General features: G+C 42.0%; 1 protein-coding gene and 1 long non-coding RNA gene across 5 annotated transcripts in view; one reads left to right on the top strand and one right to left on the bottom strand.

Moving 5' to 3' along the window:
• LOC109496037 overlaps positions 1-17913 on the top strand; it is a 102222-nt gene that overhangs the window by 60114 nt on the left and 24195 nt on the right. The gene's annotated exons all lie outside the window — the stretch shown is intronic.
• Positions 49-17913, bottom strand: part of KCNB2 (potassium voltage-gated channel subfamily B member 2) — a 623843-nt gene continuing 605978 nt past the window's right edge. For both annotated transcript variants that reach the window (XM_045049575.1, XM_011291354.4), the window contains one exon: positions 49-2453. In XM_045049575.1, coding sequence (XP_044905510.1) covers positions 297-2453 — 2157 coding nt within the window. In that variant the 3' untranslated portion in view covers positions 49-296. The remainder of the gene's footprint in view (positions 2454-17913) is intronic.

The following is a 17913-nucleotide window of genomic DNA, read 5'->3' as shown; positions in this document are numbered from 1 at the left end:
TGAAAATCTGTCTACAATTTGAAATGAAAGGATCAAAAATGTCAGACATTGCAGAATACTGGTTCCTAATAGAGCTCTCTTTATTTGTTCACCGTTCCTCAGTCATTTTGTGTTTGTTACAAAATGCAGTCTTGACTCTTTATTTAAACAGTACTTAAACTAAACTGTTCATGCCATGCAAAAATAACATTTTATGCACTTTTTTGGGGGGGCTTCCCATTTTTTTAGTTCATGGGCATTATTACCTCATTTTTAAGAAACAAGTTTTTTTTTTTTTTTATTGCTTTTGTAACTAGTCACATGCTGGTTTCACGTGTGGGACAATAACCTGTGTCTCCTGGGTTGGAATGAATTTCTGGGGCAAACAAGTGGTTTTCCATCTTGCACCCTTCTTGACTATTGTCCTTTTTTACTTCAGCCACAGCATGGTAAATGTCTTGCCTACAGTTGTGACTTGTGTCCTGGGGGGAGGAAGAGCCCACACAGGCCTCTTCTCTTAAAGGGTCTCTTCCATCACTAGGTTTATCTGCACAGCAGTTTGGGCTGGGGTCGGCCTGCATGTCCCGTCTTGGCCCCTGGAGCTCTAAGAAGTCATCGTCTTCGCCAGTGTCTATTTCCGTGAAGCTCCTCCTCTCTCTCGACGAGAAAGGAAAGAGTTTCTGCTTGGGAAACCGAGGGGTCAGCCCTTTGGAAGGTCCCTGACAATGTGCCGAAACCTCGGTGCCCAGCAAGGGTCTGTCTCCCTGGGAGGGGGTCTCTTCTAAGAGGATGGTGCTGATGAGCTGCGGGGTGGTGAGGGAAAAGTCAGCCGCGGTGACCGGCAGTGGCCTGGCAGTGCTGGGCGGGGTCTGTGGGGCACTGCCTCTGTTTTCCTTAAAGTTCACTTTGAGGGATCTGGCTTTTAGCGGGTTGCTGCCTTTCAGCGAACTCTTAGGGCTCTCGGAGGTACTGTCAGACTGCAAAGGGCCGTGGAGCCCGCTTTGGGAAGCGCTGGCATCCAGGCTCACAGTTATGTCGACTGGAGCATATTCCAGGGTGGCATCCCTGGCCACAGGCCCTTTCTCTCTGGTTAGTGTGAGAAATGGAGGCCCCCTGGCTCTTTGGTGCTCTTCTGTTCCTGTGAGGTCGGGCGGGAACTTCATCTGCAAGTGAGAGGCGGACAGTGGTGGCAGGGGTGACCTCTCCGTCTCTGTGAAGTCGGTGGCACAGCTAGTGAAGCTGTCTATACTGGAGGTGCTCTTCATGTCCACAATGACCTCGGTCTGTGCCACAGCCAGCTGCTCCTGCGGGCAGACCACTTCTTCCATTTCTATCTCTTCTTCGTACCCAGACGGCCTCTCGGGCTGTTCTTGGCAGTCTGGGTTCGGGTGAGAGTGAGGCTGGGTCTTGGTGATTTCGTTGTACAGCATCTCCAGTTTCTGGGCACTCAGATGCTGGGGGCTGGAGGAAGAAGTGTTGTTCAGCTGCTCGTGGGAGTCTTTCTGGCTAACCTCCTGGTACTTATTCTCGAAAGATTTGTTGGAGCTTGTTTCCGACAGAGCTTTCCTGGCCCACTTCCACCGGCTTGGAGAGAGGTGATTATCATCAGCCGAGTCCTTCGTGTTGGCCGACTCTCCTGCCTTCTCCACGGCCACGTCTATCAGTTCCATGCTTCGGGCAAAGGCATCTTTTAAGTTCATAGAAACGATGCTGCCATTCCTCTTGGCCCGCTCAAGAGCCTCTCTCCTTTTAATCGCCTTCTCCTGGCGTTTTTGCTCCTTGTAAAATTCAGAAAAATTGTTCACGATGATTGGGATGGGAAGGGCAATAACCAGGACCCCGGCAATACAGCAGAGGCCTCCCACGATTTTCCCCAATAATGTCTTCGGGTAAATGTCACCATAGCCTACGGTGGTCATGGTGATGGTGGCCCACCAAAACGATGCCGGGATACTGGTGAACTTGGTAGCATCTTCATCTTTCTCAGCAAAAAACACCAGGCTGGAAAATATCATTATCCCCATGGCCAAAAATAATATCAACAAGCCCAATTCGTTGTAACTCCGTCTGAGGGTGAACCCCAGAGACTGCAGGCCTGTGGAATGTCTGGCGAGTTTCAGGATTCTGAGAATGCGCATGATCCGGAAGATCTGAACCACGCGCCTCACGTTCTGGAACTGCAGCACACTCTTGTTGGACTCCGTGAGGAAGATGGTGACATAATATGGCAAGATGGCCAGCAAATCAATGACATTTAGTGGGCCTTTAAAGAACTTCCACTTATTTGGTGAGGACAGGAAGCGTAAAAGGTACTCCATGGTAAACCAAGCAATACACACAGCCTCCACGTGTGCTAATTGGGGGTTGTCGTTGGGTTGTCCAAATTCATCCATTTCCTGCAGCTCTGGAAGAGTGTTGAGAGACAGAGCAATGGTGGAGAGTACGATGAACAGGATAGACACGATGGCCAAGATCTGGAAAAGAGAAGGAAGTCCAAGTTAGCAAATCCTCTTAGTTGCTTAGGCAGCTGGGAGACATATGGGTTCCCCGTTCTTTAAATGATCTGGATTGTTCCAAGATATTGCAAGAAGGGAATTTTACAACCTAAAATTCCCTAACCAATGCAAACACTTTCACTTTTTATGAGTTCACTTAGAAGCCCAACACAGTAAACATTTAAATTCTAGGGCCTAAGAAATTTGAAAAAAGTCCATTCCCTCACCCCTGCCATTGCTCCGAGGCACACCTGTGTCAGTAACCACCCTTTGGAATCGTTTTGGGGAGCAATCTCTCCTCTCTTAGTTTTTGGTTATTTTTCTCTCTCAACCACCCGGTTTGTGTTTCTTTAAGTGAAATTGCCTGAGAGGCACAATAGGCTAGACAGAATTTGTGGTTTCTAGAAGCTTTGGTCTACAACTAAAACCACGAATGCAGACCTACACATGGAGAGATACTATGGCACTCAGTACAACAATGCTTCTTGTACAACAGATACCATTTATGCGGTAAGCACTGATGGCAGAACCAAGTCAGTACAGCCTTCATCCTGGGAGGTGTGGACTTCTGGCCAGCATCATGTGGGAAAGGAAGATTAGAGCTAGCTTAATTTAGTCAAGGAAAATCTCATAAATTTTAGAATGAAAGACAGCAGTCATAGAATGAAAATCTCATAAATTTTAGAATGAAAGACAGCAGTAGAATGAAGACAGCAGTCCTAGCTGTTACATGGTGGTTGTGAAAATTGCATGACACACAAATATTGCTAAACAAATGAAAGGTACCCATATTATTAGAGGCTGAAATGAATAGGGGAACTTGGTAGCATCTTTCTGGGAAGACAAAGGCCAAGAACAGGTATGTGGGAAATTGTGGAACCATGCACAATAGAGGCAGCCCAAGTAGGGACTTCTTTACCGTAAACTGGTGTTCTAGATTTATAAGGACGAGAATGAAGACGAAAGTTTGAGAGCAACAGGAGGAAGCACTTTTTTGGTTTGTAAAGATGGTGCATCTGGGACACACAATTCTTGGTGATATAGGAAGCCTCTCTTACCTAGATTAGGTCTGGCTTGCTTGGTTTCATCTGACTTTTGTCAATGGTCTTGGGAGCTGTCACTGGTCTCAGTTACTATGTGCAGCTCCAAGAAAAATATCCTGACAGTGACCATTTAAAGATTCAGCATCAAGGAAATATTTCAAAGGATGATGATTAAGCAGCTTGAGACCCTACAGCGCAGTAAACCTGAGATCATGAAAAAATTAGTTTGTCTCTGACATCAGGACTTCTAAACAAGAGTCTTCTCTTGTTCATCTTTCTCCCTCCATTTTCTTCTCTTTATCCTTGTCAGTTTCTCTACTTCTGGGTTACTCTCCTTACCCATTCTCCTTTTATGCCTCCTTTATACCTTTCATTGTTTTTTTTGTTCCTGTTCTTCCAGCTTCCATCTTTCTCCTCAAATCTCTCTCAAGTAAAACCACAGTATAACATATGTAAGAGTGTGTTACGGATATTGAATAAAGATGTATGTTTCCTTAACTTAAAGAACAGTATTTTACTCTTAGTGTTTTAAATCTTTTTCTTAAACAAAACTAAAGTAAGTACTTTTGACTTGAGTATCCTTCAGAATTTCCTTTAAAAATGTGGATCAATGAATCGCAGTAGAAAAAAGGTTCTATTCATCCTATTCTAAGAGATTGTGGAGGCTAAAGTTAGACATCCTCCTAGAAGGTTTAGATAAACCCATGGATAATGGGTTCAGAGGGTTTATTAAGGGCAAGTTGGGAATGCTCACCTCAAATTTCCACCCGCAGAGGCCAATGGCGGGGCGGCACTAACAAAATTCTGTCACTACAAGATTCCTTAGGGAGCACTGGCCAGGTCCCATCCATTCTTATGCTCTTACCATAAGTAACCAGCCCCTCTGTATTTTCTAGGTGGTCACACTGTTATTTAGTAAGTATATTGTATTAAGTGGGCATTTTAAGTACTGGGGTTGCTGCCATCATTCTTACATTAATCCATATTCTAGGTTTTCTATATCTTATCTGTTCACCTGCCCATTTTGGATGCATCTTACTAATGACTGTCACTTCAAAGATCAAGGAGAAGAGTAGAATTACAAATGAAGCCATTCCATTATCTTCCAACCTTTTGGACAAAGGGCAAAATTGGATGGTCCAGGGTGGACCTTCAGTTTTCCTTGGCTCCACAATCACATTTTGACTGTAATTCATTTGACTTCAGTAGCTAACTTGAGGAACTAATGAAACACTGTAGAGTCCTAATACGGTCTATAGGCCAGATGATGGCAACTTAACAAACACGGCTGCCCTTTATACCTGTAAATTCAGCACATGCCCAATGTGATTTGGAGTACATTCTTGAAGGAAAAGAATGACTAAAAATACCAAACACTCAAGCTCTTAGCAACCCCATATTCATATTAAAGAAACCATAGGTACTGAAGCGCATTATTTTCTGTCTCATGTTCAAATTTAATCTGTCAAAATCCATTTGCTCTCAGTTTAGAGAAATGGTTATTTTAAATATCTTGTGAAGCTTGGAGTTCTCCCAGAAAGACAGCGCTTTAGATAAATTATTCAATATATACCAAAGATGATGTGTGGTGCAATAAGCCAAATAAATGCGAGCTTATTGTTTTATTGTAGTGTTTAAACAAAATAAATATAATAAATGTGGCATTTTGGTCTAAGCTACAGGATACACTTCTAAACATGGATATTTTTTAGTATAGCAAACCCTTATGGCACTTAGGCATTACTTCTTTTATCCTAACCACGCACAAGTTAGATGTTGAACTCCTGTCGCCTCCAACAACTGGACTCCAGAGCTGGCTGTGTATCTCAGCTCTACCAAGCAGACTTAGGTCTGCACATGGCAAATGAAGGGGAAATGCAGAAATTCCAAACAATTATCTGTGCGATATTGGCCGACTCCCTTGGAGATATGCACTAGGTCATCTCCATGGTCCCTTTCTTTCTTTTTAAAAAATTTTTTTAAATGTTTATTTATTTTTGACACAGAGAGAAAGAGAGAGAGAGAGAGAGAGAGAGAGAGAGAGAGAGACAGAGCATGATCAGGAGAGGAACAGAGAGAGAGGGAGACACAGAACTTGAAGCAGGCTCCAGGCTCCGAGCTGTCAGCACTGAGCCTGATGCGGGGCTCAAACCCACAAACTGCGAGGTCATGAGCTGAGCCAAAGCCGGACGCTCAACCGACTGAGCCACCCAGGCGCCCCTCCACAGTCCCCTTCACCTCTTACGTGTGATGATTCTCTTTCTAAACCACCACCTTTTGCTAATACCAGTCATGTGTGCCATCTATACCAAGGACAAATCGCAACTGATCCTATCATTTGGTTGAATGGCCAAAATATACTTTTGTTGCTTAAGAAATAAAAAGTCAGATGAGAAGACTTTGAAAACTACTGCCCTGTTCTGTTCTAAGCATTTGGTTACTGGGAATAGACAGTCTTTCTGGAAAAAACTTTTCTTTCATTTTGAATCACCTGGAAAATGACGTTAATTCTTCACATAAACACAGAAATTTAGAGGATCACATAGAGTTAAGATTAGGGCCCCTGACACTTGCATTAATAGGTACCAAAAATTGGTTGCATTGATATCAGTGAGAGGAAGTAAGGCAGTTGGGAGACTTGCCTCAATTGCACCAACTTGTTGATGTGATATCCTTTGAAGGGATATAATGGTGTTACTGGGTGTTTTGTGGTGGAAAGAACACAAGACAGGGAATTAAAACACATGCCTCTACCTCTGTGGGCCACTTGGACAAGCCGGCTGCCTCTCTGAGCTTCAGGTCCCTTATCCGTAAAATGAGGTGAACCACATTTGTCTTGTCTGCCTCCCAGGGTCGGTAAGGATCAAACTAGATAATGCACATGAAGCAACCTATAAAATGTAAAGTCGGATAAGTGCAAGGAATGCTGGACATGTGTCTGGACACAGTCTTTGGCCAGCATCAAGAGGAAATGAAATACACTTGGACTGTTTATCCCCCATTTAGATACAATTTCATATCTGCTTTAAATTCACTGATGTCCAATAGTCCACAAAAGCACATGGAAACGTCTGTGCTTTGCACTGAAGGTCAGTGTGGGTACATTCTCTCTCTCCCCTCTTCCCTACCCTCTTCTTCCTTCATGAATATAAACTGGAAGGTGAAACTGAGTTTCAAGCTCTAAACTACATAGCATACGGGCTTTCTCTTCCTAGCGGGATAGAACACATTTAAAAACAAAACTTATCAGAAATAGAAAACAAGGGGCGCCTGGGTGGCGCAGTCGGTTAAGCGTCCGACTTCAGCCAGGTCACGATCTCGCGGTCCGTGAGTTCGAGCCCCGCGTCGGGCTCTGGGCTGACCACTCAGAGCCTGGAGCCTGTTTCCGATTCTGTGTCTCCCTCTCTCTCTGCCCCTCGCCCGTTCATGCTCTGTCTCTCTCTGTCCCAAAAATAAATAAACGTTGAAAAAAAAAAAAAATTAAAAAAAAAAAAAAAAAGAAATAGAAAACAATATGGGGAATGTGATGATAAGAATTTTTAGGAGAGGGGCACCTGGGTGGCTCAGTCAGTTAAGCGTCTGACTTCGGCTCAGGTCATGATCTCATGGCTTGTGTGTTCGAGCCCCTCATCGGGCTCTGTGCTGACAGCTCAGAGCCTGCAGCCTGCTTTGGATTCTGTATCTCTGGCTCTCCCTATCCCTCCCCTGCTCGCACTCTCTCAAAAATAAACAAACATTAAAAAAAAAAAGAAGAAGAAGAACTCTTTTTTTTTTAAAAAAAAAAAAAAGGATTTTCTGAACCAGCTTATTTAAATTGACAGGAAGGAAAAATCCTGTGACAAACATTATTAGGAGCATAAATAATTTTCTACTTTCAGAAAAAGGACAAGGCATGAACACATAAGCCAAAGTTTAAACCATTTGTCAAGGGAAGAGACTAGAAGTTGGTTAGAATATCATGATTTCACCCACTGATCTACTTTTTAAAAAAAAATTTTTTTTCATGTTCATTTATTCATTGAGAGAGAGAGAGCGAGCACATGAGCAGGGGAGGGATAGAGAGAGGGGGACACAGAATCTGAAGCAGTCTCCAGGCTCTGAGCTGTCAGCACAGAGCCTAACACGGGGCTCGAACTCATGAGCAGTGAGATCATGACCTGAGTCGAAGTCGGACGCTTAACTGACTGAGCTACCCATGTGCCCCTTTTTTATTTTATTAAAAAATTTTTAATGTTTATTCATTGAGAGAGAGCGAGCAGATATCCTATTTCTAAAGACACTATCAACCATAGCAAACCAGAAAGTAAATCCTTTGGTTTTAAGAAAAGCAAACCAGAAAGTAAATCCTTTGGAAGAACCATCTAAATTTGCAGTTCTAGCTTCTCATATTCCTAGAATACCTGGTGCTGTCCTCTACACTGGTGGTCCTCAGTTGACTACTAGCTCTTTCTTCTCCAGGATGTTCCCTTGGCTCTCCCAGGACAAAAGGGAATCTGTGCTTAAGTACCCTCTGCTGATCTGCACATGCTAGCATGAAGTCCTTATGTGCTAACTGATGTGAGCATGACACATGCAAAACAGGCGCATCACTGAAAAGTTCAGTTGCCTGTCCGTTATTTTGGCCCTGTGGGTAACAGGAACCCAGGAATTCAATCCTCCGCCACCTCCATTCGTGTGCTGTTCAATGAGGGTTTGAAAAGACTTAGTCATCCATGCTCAAACTGAGGTCAGCAGTCAGCCTGTATAATGCCTTTCATTTGGGGAAGGGTGTGAGAAACATTCTAGTTCCACATACTATCGAATTCTTCTTTCAATTTTTTTATTCTCATGTACAAAACCAATTCTTTGAGAGAAGAGTTTTTGGTTATCTTCTGACTGAAGACACTGTTTTAATAGTTTCTTGGTATCTCCGGGAATAAGCTTTGTTTCACTACTCATGAGGATATGTTTCTGTATTTTAAAAGGTTAGGTTTTAGGAAGCAAGTGATTGGGTAGAAGGCTGGTGAAGGAAACTTGAATTTTATTCACAGTAACTCTGCAGAGAAAGGAGCAACAGAAAGATGGAGATACCTTTCATCTTACACACACTCCAACCATTGGGTAACTTCTTTTTAGGTCATTCCTTCTTGCAAGTCTTCAGGAGCCAGAGAGTGAAAATGGAGACTGGCCAAGCTGGGCTGAGCACAAACTTCCTGCCTCTCCTAACCCCTCAAGGGCAGCGAGCATTGCTCTCCGGTTTTGTAGACTGCTTCGCCTCCCCTCCTTCCCCAAGAAAGCACAACACAAATGCTTAGATTCTTCCATTTAGTCTGTGAATGAATGATGGATTTGGGGGGAGGGACACAAGAAGAGAATGAGTGGGGTTTATCCTTGGAACAGATTTCATTTAACTTGATACTAGGCTGTAAAAACAAATCATAGAACACTCAAGTTAGAGGAGAATTTGGAAATATTCCATTTCTCATTGTATAGAGGAAGAAATGAAGACTCAGGGAGCCTCATAAGTTCCTGGGAAGTGGAGAGGGGGTGGTGACAATATAGGGCTTAGTGTTGAAAGGTTAGAGTTTGAAACCTGTTCTGATATACTTTACTAGTTTTGTGACCATGGGCACTATGATTAGCTTTTCTGGGACTCTGTATTCCCATATGGAAAATGTGGAAAATAAATACTTGTTTCACTTAGCTACACAGTATTGTTTTGAGGACCTTGATGGTTAATTTTATGGGTCAACTTGTCTAGTCTGTGGTATCTGGTTGTTTGGTCAAACACCAGTCTAGAAGTTGTGGTGAAGGTTTTTAGATTTTTAGTTTTTTAGATCACATGTTTTTAGATGTGATTAACATTTAAATGAGCAGACTCTGAATAAAGCAGGTTACCCTCCACAATGTGGATAGGCCTCATCCAATCAGTTAAAGGTCTTAAGGGTGAAGACAGGTTTCCCAAAGCAGCAGCAATTTGATCTTAAGACTGCAACACAGAAATCCTGCCTAAGTCTGCCTGGCCTGCTCTGTGGATTTCAGACTCAAGACTACAACATCAACTCTTACCTGAATTTCTAGACTGCTGTCTTGCCGTATGGATTTCAAAGTTGCTGGTCCTCACAGTTGTGTTAGTTACTTCCTTAATCTCTCTCTCTCTCTTACATATATATATATATATATATATATATATATATATATATACACACACACACACACACACACACACACACACACACACACACACACAGAGTTGACTCTTGGATAGTACAGTTTGACAGTTTGAACTGCATCGGTCTACTTACATGCAGATTTTTTTTTTCATACAGTGCAGGACAATAAGTGTATTTTCTCTTCCTTATGATTTTCTTAATAACATTTTTTCTTTTCTCTAGCTTATATATTGTAAGAATACAATATATAATAAATATAACATACAAAATATGTACATGTTAATCGACTGTTTATGTTACTGGTAAGGCTCCAGGTCAACAATAGGCTATTAGTTAAGAATTGGGGAGCCAAAAGTAATATATGGATTTTTACCTGTGCAGGGGTTCGGTGCCCCTAACCCCTATGTTGTTCAAGGGTCAGCTGCATACATAATCTCTCTCATAATCTCTTTCTCACATCTCTAATATCTATCTATCTATCTATCTCTCTATCCATCCATCCATTCTCTATCTCTATGTCTATGTATACATAATGTATTAGCATTTATTTTAAACTTATCTTACCACTGGGGCACTGACTACCGCACCATGGCTGGTCCCTGCTGTTTGCAAGACAGAGTCTGGAAAACTCCTGGCTACCACTCTGTGTGTCTCACTATATACCTCTATATCTACATATATAGTTTCTGTCTCTCTCTCCACACATTATCTATATATCTGTCTATCTATCTATCTATCTATCTATCTATCTATCTATCTATCATCTATTGAATCTATCCATATATTATATGCTTCCTGGGTACATCATCCCCTTCATCCCACTGTCCTCCATCTGTCCTTCCAGAAGTCCTCCCTTGGCACTCCACATTACAGTGGCCTCTCCTGAATCCTTATGGCATTGATTTCCTGGGTTTACCAGATACACAGAAGGTATAGAGGACACATCTTGCAGTTACTTGGACTCACATGGTCTCCCTTGGCAGCCTTGCTTGTACTCAGAGAGGTGCCTCCCTGGAGGACTGCCAGACTTAGGAAACAGAAAACAGGATGCTGTTATATTTGAATCAAACTTTCGTACGCGAATACCTATACTAAGAAAAATTTGTGGGGCGGCTGGGTGGCTCAGTCGGTTAAACGTCTGACTTTGGCTCAGGTCATGATCTCATGGTTCGTAAGTTAGAGCCTTGCATCAGGCTCAGCACTATGAGTACAGAGCCTGCTTGGGACTCTCTCTCTCTCTCTCTCTCTCTCTGTCCCTCCCCAACTCGTGCTTTTTCTCTCTCTCTCAAAAAAAAAAAAAAACCTACAAAAATTTGTTTATATGAAATTTACGAGGCATTCTGTATTTGCTCTGGCAATCTTACTTCTTTGGTATGTTAATCCATCGCTCTAGGCTTGCCTGATCAGATTTTCTTGCTCCCGGAAGTCTGAAGTTTGAACTGAGAGCTTGGGAGGTGCTGGGATGGAGTCACATTAACAGCAGTGCTCCAGAAGGAGGAGTGACAAATTTAAATCGTGGGGAGTCTCTTGGGACAGTACTTTCTTAAATAATCATTTGACAATTTCATAGGAGATATTTTTGTTTCTCAGGCCAAAATTTTAGAATTCTGGAAGGCACTAACTCCCTATTTTTCATAAAATTTCTTACAGTGCCTACCACAGAACACCCAGAAGAATAAAACAGGTTCTTAGTCATGTTCCATTGCTTCCATGTGGCCCAATGTCAACCTAAAAGCTTTAACCAGCAATAGCATTTTTTTAACAATAGAAATTCATATTATACATAGATCACTTTATGATAACAGACCAGCTTTACAAGTTCAGCAACATAATCTTTTTATAGGTTTAAGTTATACTTTTTATTAATCCTTTCTTTTCTCATCATGTTGAGCAGACTTTTTTCTTTTTTTAATCTTATTCTTCAAGAAGCCTGCTTTTGACTATATATTAGCTTTGGGCTTCACCTTCACAGAAGGATACGTTTTATTAAAGAAAAGTGCTGTATTTATTCTGTGTCACATTTTTTGCTGAGTATGATTTGGAATCTGCAGTTCATTCAACCAGTAAAGGAAGTGATAGTTCCATGTACGGATCCAGGGTAGATTTAGGTTTATGCAATAAAACGTTAAGCCACAGAGAAGAATTAATAATGGAGGTTATCCATTAAAAAACATTCACAAGAAAGACAAATATCATATGACCTCACTTATATGTGGAGTCTAAAACAAAAGCAGAACAAAAAAAAAAACCAAAAAAAAAAAAAAAAAAAACCCAAATACAGAGAACAGACTGATGGTTTGCCAGAGGTGAAGAAATGGGTGAAGGGAGTCAAAACGTACAAACTTCCAGTTAGAAAATAAGTCATAGGAATGTGGTGTGTAGCATGGTGACTATAGTTAGAGATACTATGTGGCACATTTGAGAGTTGCTAAGGGAATAAGTCTTATAAATTCTCATCGCAAGAAATTTTTTTGTAACTAAGTATGGGTGACGGATATTACCTAGACCCACCGTGGTGATCATTTCACAGTGTATAGAAATATCGAATCATTATGTTTGACACCTGAAACGAACAGAATGTTATAGGCCAATTATACTTTAACTTCAAAAATACATACACATGCATGCGCACACTCATATGTACATACTTACATATAAATATGTGCACACACACATCAGTGTAATCAAAAGTCAAGCATCACAGAAAAGAAGTAAAAAACTTTATAAAGGTGTAAACTTAAGAATGCTGTACGTTCGATTTGCAATGTTTATTTACAAATGTAATTTGTTAAAATACAAATTTATTTGTTAAAGTAATTTGTTAAAATAATAAAAAATTATTTATTATTGGGGCACCTGGGTGGCTCAGTCGGTGAAGTGACTGACTTCGGCTCAGGTCATGATCTCACGGTTGGTGGGTTTGAGTCCCACACTGGGCTCTGTGCTGACAGCTCAGAACCTGGAGCCTGCTTTGGATTCTGTGTCTCTGTCTCTCTCTGTCCCTCCCCCGCTCATGCTCCCTCTCTCTCTCTCAAAAATGAATAAACTTAAAAAAATATTTATTATTGTTATGTCATATAAAAACACATCTTAGAGATGTCCAGACTAGAACAAAATACATGGAAATAAGCTTCCCTCCATTTTTCCTTATCAACTTTCTAGTTCTTTGAAAAAAATAATTCATGTAATCCTGAAGGAGAAAAAACAGATTTTGAATACTTAGCATGTTCTGGACCCTAGAGTATTTACAGTTGTATCCAAATTCTAGAACATTGTTCCTTTTCCTGTTGGAAGAATGTTTCCTTTGCTCTAAGGACAATTCTAACTTATAAATCTGCTCTTTGAGAGGGAGGACTTCAAGGATGAATTGAAGCTGCCAGTGCAGAAAAGGGAATAAAGGGCATTATGGGGCATTGGGTGGGCAAAGGCTTTGAAGCCCGAGACATATGGTTTGCTCAGAAAATTCCAAGTAACTTTGTATGGGTAGGGATATCTAAAAGGAGGCATGGCATGAAGGAGTCCATGGTGATTCCAGGGCTGCTACATGTAAGGGTGTAGGCTGTGCACTAGTCAACGCAATGCCACAGGGTATCAATAAAGAGACCATGTGAGTGATGCCACCATCATTTGTGCAGTGTGCTACTTTCACAACTTTCCCACAACCCTGATTTCAGGAACTGAGTAGTATGGTATGACTGGATGCAGGTGGAGACATACAGATGAGTGGGGCTGCGTGCTTCTCAGAAGTCAGACAATGGACAAATTCTGAAAGGCACTGACTGCACTGATGGAGAGTTTGGTGGGCCTCCTCCAAAGGCCAGTTTTCCTCCCAGTGTGGCCCCCAGACCAGCAGCATGGGCATCATGTGGTAACTTGTTGGGATTGCAAATTCTCAGGCCCCACTCCATAGTACTGAATCAGAAACTCTGGGGAGAGGCCCAGAAATCTATGTTTTAACAAGTCCTCCAGGTGATTCTGGTGCTTGCTAAAGCTTGAGGGCACTGCGGGAAGGAGTAAAAACAAAAACAAAACAAAACAAAACAAAAAAAGCGAAGCGAGGACCGGCATGCTCAGATTTGCACTGTAGAAAGATCACTAATTACAGTGTGTAGGGCTGATTGGAGGAGGAGAGCAACTGAAAACAAGAGAAGTTTCTACTGCAGTGGCAGGAGGAAAGGGGTTCAAGAAGGAAGTATGTTACTACGTTTATAGGGTGGAATCTCGACCTCACTTGCCGCAAAGATGACTAGTCTAGGAACCCCGCCCCCGGCACCGTGTTTACCACTAAGTTTACCAGGAAGACAGCAGCTCTGACCTATCTCCATGAGTATCTCATGCTGGTAGAAAACCCAGAGTGATCCTTGACTTAAATCAGCACTTTCTTTGAAAACAGTATTTCTTCAAATCAAAAAATTCTAACAAGCACTTCAGCGTTTGGAACAGAACTAGAAAAATCTCTTAGAGTTAAACAGCAGTTTATTGGTACATGAAAACATTATGAGACACACACTGTTATTTGCCAGAGCTATTTTCTTTTATAAAATTTTACCTTACGTGTACATTCTGACATCACACAGGGCAAAGACTAGTGGGGGAACCCATTTATATCAGCTGTTCCCTGAAAGCGCGCTCATTTGTTGAATTATTTCTCAACCACTCCAACTTCTAGTTTCTCCAAGAAAGTCTTCTAAATTTCCCGAATTAAAGCACCATTGAAACCTGGCTTTGTTCCTTGGCCACCTCGTTGGCCTCATCAGTTCATCCATCATCATGGACAGAGAAATGCAAGGGTTTATTTCCACCATTATCCCCGTATCTAAAGACTGTGTCCCAGCAGTTTCAAAGAAAAGAAAAAGCCATAATGCAATCATTATTTTTCCCTTTAATGAATCTCTGCAGTAAAGCTCTTCTGAAAAATACTTTGGGGTCAACATCATTGAGACCACATTACAGGATGCCAGAAGCCAGAAGATGTGTGAGGGCCACACTCTGCCAAAGGAACTGCTGGATGAGAGCCAATCAGGCTGTGCCTGCAGCAAACTTGCGTGATTCACTTTACAGCTGATCCTGGGGGCGGGCTGCTGCCCAGGGTCCAGGGTCCGAAAGGAGCAGCAGCTTCTCTTGCACAATGACAGGTGTTTTTCAGGCCAGGAAGCAGAGCATATCCCAAAGAAGGGCCTTTATTTGAATCCTGTTTGGCTTGTTTTGACAGCACTGATCAGGGAATGATGGGAATGGGCTCAAGCACGTCTGTACTTATTAGAAACTAAGGAGGTGTTTATTGGGCAGAGGGATCCTGCTTTTTATATCTGTCTGGTGTGGTCATTTTCTACAATCCCTTAGATACATTCTGTTATCTGTACAGAGTCGCTCCTGTATTCTCTGTCGGGAAGCTAAAAGGCCTTGTCGGAAGGTGGTCCTTGAGCCAGCAGGATGACCTGGGAGCTTACTGGAAGTGCAGAATCTTAGATCCCATCACAGGCCCACTGAATCCGAATCTGTTTTCATGAGGGGTTCATGTGCACATTTAAATTTGAGCAGCTCTGACCTAAGGCACAAAACCATGCCATTAAAAAAATCAGCTTCAGAGGCTCTTCAACAGATTTTTCAAGTGGATCTCAGTTCTGGAAACCAGGGTGGTCTGTGAGGCCCTGCGGGCTTTTCAATACTGTTCAGGAGTTCTGGGAGGGGCAGCGTAGTTACTAGAAAAAAGTCTTACAGGTGATGCTGATGTGGCTTCCAATTCCTCCCTGACCTCCTGTCTAGCCTGCAATTGACAGCCATTGCTTTAAACACTTTCACATAATAAAATTCAGCTTGACCGTAGTAAGAATGCTGGGTTAGGAGTCAGAGAACTTGACCTTCTCTCTGGGTCTGCATTAGTAAATTAACCGCATGACCTGAGTCAAGACGGGAGCCACTGTTTCTCCTTGTGTAGCCTGGGGGTTTCTCATGACAATTTCATCTACATTATTGGGTTGTAGTGATGATGACATTATATAGTGCATGTGAGAACGTTCCGGAGGTCATACAATTCCATTGAAATGCTAATATTTTTACGCTAACCAAATACATTTTTTTCCTATGGACTACAGAGTTTGGGACAGAATTGTTAGCTAGTATATAGTGTTAGAGGTAGAACAATTTTATTCTTACAACTTCCTCTTTGAAGTTGGCACACTCTTCCCCATAAAGTTGCTATTGAGCTCATTTCTTTGGATGTTGCTGCCTAATTTCAGTAAGTTTGGTAGAGATAAATGGTCCTTTTGGAAAGTTAGCATACTGGGTTGAATAGTGCTCTCCTGGGGTGCCTGAGTGGCTCAGTCGGTTGAGCATCTGACTCTTGGTTTCGGCTCAGGTCATGATCTCGCAGCTTTGTGGGTTTGAGCCCCGCATTGGGCTCTGCGCTGGCAGTGCGGGGGGCCTGCTCAGGATTCTCTTTCTCTGCCCCTCCCCCACTTGCACTGTTTCTGTCTCCAAATAAATAAACTTAAAAAAAAAAAAAAAAGAATCGTGCTCTCCACTCCTAAATTCATGCACACCCCGAACCTCAGAATGTGACTTTATTCACAGATGCAATTAGGTAAGGTGGAGTCATACTCAATTAGAATGGGCCCTACATCTGATGACTATTGTCCCTATAAGGAGGCCATGAGAGATACAGAAGGACACACAAAGGGAAGACGGCTATGTGACAGTGGAGGCAGAAACTGGAGTGGTATGGCTCCAAGGAATCCCAAGAATTGATAGCAACCACCAGAAGCCAGGACAAGGTAAGGAAGGATTCCTCTGTAGAGCCTCTGGAGGCAGCACAGCTCTGCCCACACACCTTGATTGTAGACTTCCAGCCTCCAGAGCTGTGACAGAATACATTTCTGTTGTTTTGAGCCATCTAGTTTGTGGTATTTTGTCACCCAAATGCTAGGAAACTAGAATAGTCAGGTTGTGTTCTTCAATGAGGGGGTCCAATCTTTAGTGTTAGAGCTGAGAATGCTTTTTTTTTATTACTGAAAAAGAACTTTTTAAAAATATATATTTGTTTTTGAGAGAGAGAGAGAGAGAGCAAGAGCAGGGGAGGGGCAGAGAGAGAGGCAGACACGGAATCTAAAGCAGGCTCCAGGCTCTGAGCTGTCAGCATAGAGCCTCACGTGGGGCTCAAACTCACAAACCGTCAGATCATGACCTGAGCCGAAGTTGGACGCTCAACTGACTGAGCCACCCAGAGCTGAGAACACTTAAAGCCATTCCATATATTCCCTTCAAAAGTGGATTTGATGTTATTTGCAAAGGAGAGGAAAATCAAAGAGGTTTGGAACCTTAGTCAGCAGGAAAAACAGTTTAATTGGGAGAAACTAAGTTGTATTTACTGTTGGAAGTAAATAGCTAGGATTTGTTAAGTAGGTAATTAACACCTGCATTCTAAATAGCAGCCCATTATAAGTTAGAACATGTGGGTCCAGAGGCTGTGGAAGTCACTTATACCAGCAACATGCAGGAGAAAGATAAGTAAGGAAATACTACAAAATAACATTAAAGTGGTAAAGTAGGCAACAAGAAATTTCTCTGATGTTAGGAAATTAAAAAACCCAATTTTAAAACACTTTCTGTAGTGTTGCTTTATGACAGTATTGGGGAATTCTCATGCTGCTGTCTAGATAAACCAGTTTTACATAAAAAGCACCAGTAAGTGTACTGTGTATCCCTGTCTCTCTGCTATTTAAGTCCCTGGTAAGCAGGTCCTACCAAAATAGCTACATATGTACAGCTCTTTTTAAAAATTACTTACTTACTTTATCTATTTAAAGTAAGCTCTATCTATCATCTAGCTATCTATCATCTATATCTATCTATCTATCTATCTATCTATCTATCTATCTATCTATCTATCTTATTACCTGTATCTATCTATCTATCTATCTATCATGTATCTACCTATCTAAAGGAAGCTCTACCCCCAAATGGGGCTCAAACTCACAACCCTGAGATCAAGAGCTACAGGCTCTACCTACTGAGTAAGCCAGGCACCCATGTACAGCTCCTCTGAATAGCATTTTTCAAACTGAGTAGCAACCCCTTTGTGGATCATAAATCAGTTCTTTGACTCATAACCAACAATTTTTTTTTAAGGTTTAAAAACTTTTTTTTAAGTTTATTTACTTTTGAGAGAGAGAGAGAGAGAGAGAGAGAGAGAGAGAGAGCAAGCGAGGTGGGCGGGGGGGCAGAGAAACAGGGAGAGAGAATCCC

Source organism: Felis catus, chromosome F2, assembly GCF_018350175.1.
Source record: "Felis catus isolate Fca126 chromosome F2, F.catus_Fca126_mat1.0, whole genome shotgun sequence".
Classification (NCBI taxonomy): Eukaryota; Metazoa; Chordata; class Mammalia; order Carnivora; family Felidae; genus Felis; species Felis catus.
Note: the sequence above shows the minus strand (reverse complement) of the source record. Positions and strands in the feature narration are given on the sequence as shown.